At 62.0% G+C, this 6,118-nt stretch overlaps 5 protein-coding genes across 5 annotated transcripts, besides 7 other annotated features; 1 reads left to right on the top strand and 4 right to left on the bottom strand.

Annotated features, from left to right (window-relative positions):
* Positions 1–19: 19 nt before the first annotated feature.
* Tco025E_08746 (multidrug resistance protein A) lies at positions 20–445 on the bottom strand (the record flags this gene model as incomplete). The annotated part of the gene is made up of 1 exon (XM_029375589.1): positions 20–445. One exon carries the CDS (start codon positions 443–445, stop codon positions 20–22), a length of 426 nt encoding a protein of 141 aa, XP_029224302.1.
* A 529-nt stretch (positions 446–974) lies between these two features.
* Positions 975–1,865, top strand: Tco025E_08745 (uncharacterized protein; the record flags this gene model as incomplete). Its single annotated transcript, XM_029375588.1, has 1 exon — positions 975–1,865. One exon carries the CDS (start codon positions 975–977, stop codon positions 1,863–1,865), a length of 891 nt encoding a protein of 296 aa, XP_029224301.1.
* Positions 1,866–2,371: 506 nt separating this feature from the next.
* Positions 2,372–2,477: a microsatellite.
* A 175-nt stretch (positions 2,478–2,652) lies between these two features.
* On the bottom strand, positions 2,653–3,216 carry Tco025E_08744 (terbinafine resistance locus protein (yip1); the record flags this gene model as incomplete). Its single annotated transcript, XM_029375587.1, has 1 exon — positions 2,653–3,216. One exon carries the CDS (start codon positions 3,214–3,216, stop codon positions 2,653–2,655), a length of 564 nt encoding a protein of 187 aa, XP_029224300.1.
* Positions 3,217–3,438: 222 nt separating this feature from the next.
* Positions 3,439–3,467: a microsatellite.
* Positions 3,468–3,650: 183 nt separating this feature from the next.
* Tco025E_08743 (uncharacterized protein) lies at positions 3,651–4,271 on the bottom strand (the record flags this gene model as incomplete). Its single annotated transcript, XM_029375586.1, has 1 exon — positions 3,651–4,271. The coding sequence occupies one exon, from the start codon at positions 4,269–4,271 to the stop codon at positions 3,651–3,653; it is 621 nt and encodes a 206-aa protein (XP_029224299.1).
* Positions 4,272–4,299: 28 nt separating this feature from the next.
* Positions 4,300–4,326: a microsatellite.
* Positions 4,327–4,631: 305 nt separating this feature from the next.
* Positions 4,632–4,666: a microsatellite.
* A 355-nt stretch (positions 4,667–5,021) lies between these two features.
* Positions 5,022–5,051: a microsatellite.
* A 119-nt stretch (positions 5,052–5,170) lies between these two features.
* On the bottom strand, positions 5,171–5,680 carry Tco025E_08742 (uncharacterized protein; the record flags this gene model as incomplete). Its single annotated transcript, XM_029375585.1, has 1 exon — positions 5,171–5,680. The coding sequence occupies one exon, from the start codon at positions 5,678–5,680 to the stop codon at positions 5,171–5,173; it is 510 nt and encodes a 169-aa protein (XP_029224298.1).
* A 251-nt stretch (positions 5,681–5,931) lies between these two features.
* Positions 5,932–5,964: a microsatellite.
* Positions 5,965–6,004: 40 nt separating this feature from the next.
* Positions 6,005–6,029: a microsatellite.
* Between the last annotated feature and the right edge of the window lie 89 nt (positions 6,030–6,118).

The raw sequence follows: 6,118 nt of genomic DNA, 5'->3' as shown, positions 1-6,118 counted from the left end.
CGCTCACACCCGCCAGCCGTTACGGGGCCGTCTCAACCCCCACACTCGCCATGAACGCCGCGGCCTCCTGCTTTCCCAGCGCCGCCACAAGCCCCGAAAACTTGGACGACGGGTCCGACACAAGTTCGCGCGGGGAGCCCGACTCCGCGACGACGCCGTGGTCCATGACGATGATTTTGTCGTACGCCGCCACGGTGTGCAGGCGGTGGGCGATGGTGATGACGGTGCGTGAGCTGAAGGCCGTCATCACCGTGTGCTGGATCTGCCGGTCGAGGGCGTGGTCGATGTTCGCCGTGGCCTCGTCCATCAAAATGAAGCCGCTGCCCCGCCGCAGCAGCGCCCGCGCGAGGCACAGCAGCTGCCGCTGCCCCACGCTGTAGTTCGAACCGCCCTCCCGCACGCGGCTGTGGATGCCGCCGCCCTCCGCCGCCACGCGCTCCCGCATCCCCACCAGCTCCAGCGCGCCCCACACCTCCGCCCGTAGAGTGCGGTGGCGGAGCGGACGCCGCAGCTTCCGCAGAACAGCACTGTGCCTTGTGGCGACACCGCGGGAGGCGTCGCAGTGCGAGTAGCGACACCGTCACCCTGGTAATGGGCAGCCGCCGCGCCGTCGCTATGCAGATGTTGGACATGAATTGGATCTAATGCTCTGACGTTGCACTCCAGCAACGCAGTGGAGCGCTGCGCTGAGAGGAGGCACCGTAGCAGGGCATTATGGTGCACAGCAGCCGGAGAGACAACATCGAGGGTGGTTGCGTGGCCCAGTGCGCTGGCGTGAAGAAGGATCATCGCGATGACCAGAGTATTGGTGTGGCCCAGTCGAACGGCGTGGGCCTCTCCTCTGCGCAGTGGATACGCTGCAGGTATGCAAACCGCTGCGCCCTGGTGCACTCGGTCTCCGCCGTGAAGTATGGCTTCCACGTCTTGAACTTCGCCACACGGGTGCCAGGAAGTAGTTCGCTTGTTGCAAGCACATGACCGTCAACGACCGCCGCCATTTTCGCACGTATAGCCAAATGCCAGAAAAAGGTGAGAATCCGAACAGGGAAGGTGATGCAGAGCACCGCCACAGCAGCGATATCACACTAACCAGAAAGACGGTAGAGGTCCCCCACGCAAGTCTGCAGAAGTTGGGGTGCACTCAGGAAGTAGACCACGTACCGGTTGACCACTCCCCAACGTTGCCGATGTCACTGCCCGTCCTGTGCGTAACTTGTCCATTTCTCGTCTCCGGGAGGATGAGCGGCCCCTTGTCAATCACCAGAAATTTCTCAAAGAGCAGAGCCGTTGGGGCGTTCCCAAACACGGCAGCGGCGCGGAGGCTCCTGGGACCGTTCTTGAGGGGCGGCGCAGCGCAGGACTTCGCTCAGAAGAAGTATGCCGAGAACGGGACCCAACCCACTTCACCAGGAGGCATTCACGTTCTCTATGGACGTGGCGCGTTGCCCCAGCAGCAAAAGCAGTACGACGGTGCAGATACCCGCAATCGGTTTGTTGGGGATTTGCACCCACATGGAAGACTTTTGCGCTTAGGCAGGCGACCACAGAAAAGTTGGGGCCACAGTTACCGGCGCTCCCCCCGCATTCGCCTCCCGCAACTCGATTTTATTTCACTTTACCGCGTGAAAAACGGTCGCGACGAGGCGGGCAAAGCAGACGTTCTCCGTGAACCACGCCGTCGTGCGCGCGCGGCGCCACACCACGTGCGGGCAGCCAGTGCGTCGGTGGAAACTCCCATGGGACTCCGGTCGGCAATGGGGCGGTGCACCCGCCCCAGTGCAGGCTTCCCGGCGGCGACGGCTCCCCGCGACACCGCGCCTTCTCGCGCAGGAAGTGGCCCCACGCGTGTCGTCGGCGCGTCTTAACTTCCGTATAGCGCGGTAATTTCACTTCCGCCGCGCCAGCGCCCACCTCGCGGGTTGGCGGCGGCGCGCCTTCGGCAGGTTCTCTCCCTCACGAAGTTGCCAGCCCGTCCATGGCAAAGCCGCTGGAAGGGCGCTGCCGGGTGCCCTACGCAGACGGCACGCCCGTCAGCCCCACAGCCGGCGCAAGCTGCGTCTCTGCAGCTACCGGGGCCGGCCGTCGCAGCCGTTGATGTGTGTGTGTGTGGGGAGGGGGGTGGGGGGGTCTTTTTTCCTCCGCGCGGCCGCTGCGCCCCCTGGGGGGCGCACGATGGCAGGAAGCAAGAAAAAAGGCAAGCCTGAGAGGGAAAGACAAACGCGACGCGGAGAGGAAGCGCAGGGGCAGAGGGGGCAAAGGCGAGGCTCCCGCCAATGGGGCACCGCCCCACACACAGAGTGAGGCACCGCCATTGGAACGAGCAGCTGAGATGCACTAAACCCGCTCACAGACGCTCAGCCGGCCAGCGAAGAAGTGATAAAAGAAAGGCGAGGGAAAGAGGGAGAAAGAGAGAGAGAGAGGGACGGAATAAACATTTGAGCGACAAAAAAAACAAAAACAAAGAAAGAGAGATAGAATTGCTGTTTTCATACACCCAGTTTTTCATCGCACAAAATCCCACGCGTGATGCCTGTTACGCTACCGCCCTTCCCTCGCCCTCCTGCAGGGCCTTCCCCCCCCCCCCCCGGTGCCGCTCTCCGCGTCGAAGCGCACTGCACGACAAACCACGCGGCGCCCACCCCTGCCACGCTCTCAAACGCCCACGAGCACCATCCATGTCATGAAGGAGTAGAAGAGAGCTACCGGGTACACGACAAGCATCTCGCGTTCGGGAGCGACAGAGCCGCGGAAAAAGCGCAAGGCCGCCCAGCAGGACCAGAGCCAGACCACGAACGAGATCAGCATCATCATCCAGAAGACGCGGATGACGACGCCGAGAAAGGCGCCGATGCAAAGCGGTGCCAGACAGTAGCCCATCACACAGACCGTCTGAAAGAAGGATACCTTGCTGCCAAGGAACTTCGCGTTGAGTGTCACGACAGCGGCACCCACCCACACAAGCACAAACACCGCCGAGAAGATGAGACCGCCCTGATTTGTCGCCGCCGAGCCGGCAAGAATGATAGCGAGCAGCAGACAAAGCAGCAACGGCCCCCACAAGTCCCAGTCGCGCAGCTCCTTCTCCGCCCCAAGCGGTGGCGCAAGGACGATGAGCATCTTGCGGCCAATGGCAACCGCGTCGCGCACGATGGTGCTCGTGATGGGCTCGTCCAGGGTGGAGTAGAGTGGGGCGGTTTCGGCAGCGTTCTGCGCCATTTCCTCTCCACCGCCTGTTTTTCCTTTCGTTACTTGTTCCACTGGAGCCGCGGAGATGCCAGCTGGCTTCCTCTTCTTCCACTACCCCCGGTTACGATTACTCCTTCAATCCCACTGTTGCTGTTTTTAGTTTGCCTGCCTGTGTGTTGCAACAACTGCGTGCAGGCAGGCAAGATATACAGATAGATAGAGACAGAAAGCCGTGGAGGTGAAGGTGGAAAAAGAGAGAGAGAGAGAGAGAGAGAGAGAGAATACGCTGCATGCAAAAGAAGCCAATACGTTGCACGACGACGTCCTCTTACTCCCCCGCCTCCACTTCCTCGAGCGAAGGTAGGTGAGATCGAGGCGGAGAAATAGACACCAATCCAACCACGCGGCACGCTTCAGCACCACGGCGGAATGCGCTGCTGCTACGGGGCGAAGAAGAACTGACCCTAATGCAGGCGGTCACTGCCCGTCCTCAGCACCGCGCCCCCGCGCTCCTCGGCGGTGCACGCAGCGGCTTCCTGTCCACGCGCAACTTCAGTTCGCATGGATGACAAAAAGTCCGCACGCCGCTGAAACGTCTCCATCTCCCCTTGAAGCTTCGTCGTGTGACGTCTGCCGTCCACCAGGGCCATAAGCACGAGAATCAGCAGCGCCAGGCACGCAGGTAGCAGCACGTAGGACCACTCGACTCCCTGGAACTGCAACGTCATCGCCTCGTATGAGAGAGTTTGTCCACGTTTCCCGGCACTATGAAAGGCGTCATTTGTGCGTTGAAACCGGCGGCGGTGCGCACGGGCGTACTCCCTTGCGTTAATGATGTCCGTGCGGTTCCAGCGGCTTCTCGCAGAGGTGGTAAGCGCCCGCTTGACGGCGTGCAGCAGCTCCTGCCCCTCTCGACGCGGAGTGACTGCTGCCGCCTGCACCGTGTCTGCCTCTGCTGCCGAGGGGGGCGGCGGAGAGGGCGGCGTCAAGGTTGGATCACGCCGGTGGGATGCGCACCGCCGCCACGCACGCTGTGGGGTGAGTGGGACTCCCGCCAACGCAGCCCACACGCCGCGTCGCCCCATGCCCCTCTACGCGAGCTGAACGGGCGCGACGACAGAAAACAACAACAACAACAACTAAAGATAGGGGGAGGAGAAATAGGCCCACAGTGGTGGCCATGACAGCGTGGTCGGTGCTAATGCATGGGAAACAGTACGGCGGCGGCTACGCGCACGACACAGCAACCACGGTAAAGTGACGCCGCCGCTTTCTCCACCCCGCAGCGGCATCAGCGCCGGCCACCACCCTCCAACCGCTTTGCGCCTTCCCTCCCACTCTGCGTTCAGCGCAGCACCGTGTCGTCGCTGGATGATTTCCGCGTGATGTACGTCATGTACAGCGTGATGAGCACCAGCAGAATGCAGATGGGGATGGAGGGGCCGGGCTTCGGCGTCGGCTTCGGTCTGAGCCTTCGCTTGCTCATCGTGAGCTTGCGCTGGAGACCCACGGGGGTGGCGGTGGCGTACGCGGCAACCGGAATTCGCCCCCCGCAGCGCAACATCATCGCCACCCCAACCGGCGCCAATAAACGCAGCATACCGGCGGCCATAAATAATACTGTTATTATTATTTTTTTTCTCTTTGCCAGCGTGCGCTACGCATACACACAGTGAGAAGACGGCGCCACGGAAGTAGTGAATTGGCAGTGAGGAAAAACGCCCACTCGTGCGGAGGGGGGGGCAGCAAACGCCAACTGGGAGATCCCACAGGCGGCAACGGAAAGTGTATCGGCGCATGTACTTCACGAACGGAGCAAAACGCAGCGCTAAAAAAACAACAACAACAACAACAACAAAACAACACACACCTTCCTTTTTCCCTCGCTTCTTCCCTCGTCCGCCTCCCTAGCCACGCGGCGAGCGAAAGAGAGAGGTCCGCAAACACGTGTCTGCTTCTCAAGCTGCGCGGCACCACCTTCACGCTAGCGCCCAAACTTTGCCATGAGAAAAAACACCGCCGCTATAACAGTCATGGCCGTCCACCAGGTGCCGCCCAGCTCCACTCGCGGCTGCTGATAGCCCCGCGGTGCGTCCGCATCCGGCGGCGGAGGCGGCGAAACAACGCCGCGAATCGACTCGCCATAACTGTCACTCTGCAACGTCATCAGTCGCTGACGCGCGGCGACGTAGTGCTCCGGCAACTCGCATTGGCTGGGGTCTTCCCTCGCGTCAGGCTCAAACAGGGGACGAGGGCCGTGGGCCGTGGTGATGGTCGGCCCCTCGTAGAGGTGCGTCGGGGGCCTGCCACTCATTTCGTCAAGCTCCCGCTGCATCTCGGCAAGGCGCATGTGATGCGGCGAGGCGGTAAAGTCCTGAACTGTGCCCACAGGCGTGTACGGTCGGCCACGCGCAAATGGACGCCAGATCCCTACGGTGCTCAGAGCTCCTCCAGCTGTCGTGGTGACAACAGCCGCGTCACCACACCGGCGCATGAGTCACAACTGCCAACTTCCCCTTCTCCCCAACACGCACCAATCCCCCGCGCCGCTTCCCTCCCTTTCCCTCCTCAAGCAGAAAAAGACGGCAGAAGGCGGTCACCAGAGGCGGCGGCGGAGTTATGCCCGGGGCGGGGCGGCAAAACGGGGCCCAACGCGCCAACACACACCGCAGGGCAACGCAACCGCGGCGGACAACACTCAACAACATTTTTCCGCGACAACACTCCGCGACTTTTTTCTCCGCTACACCACACACACGCACACACACAGTCTCACACTCCGAGCCTCCCTCGGTGGGCGTGGAAGGCGGCTTCACTCGCCGCCGCGCTGCTGCTGCTGCTGCCCCATGGCCCATCGCCTCACGCCCTCACGCCTCTGCTCCTCCTGAGAGCCCGAGAGCAGAAGGAGCCAGACTGGCACAACAACCATCAC

This window comes from Trypanosoma conorhini (genome assembly GCF_003719485.1).
Source record: "Trypanosoma conorhini strain 025E chromosome Unknown Tco_14.4_contig_00862, whole genome shotgun sequence".
Lineage (NCBI taxonomy): Eukaryota > Euglenozoa > Kinetoplastea > Trypanosomatida > Trypanosomatidae > Trypanosoma > Trypanosoma conorhini.
Note: the sequence above shows the minus strand (reverse complement) of the source record. Positions and strands in the feature narration are given on the sequence as shown.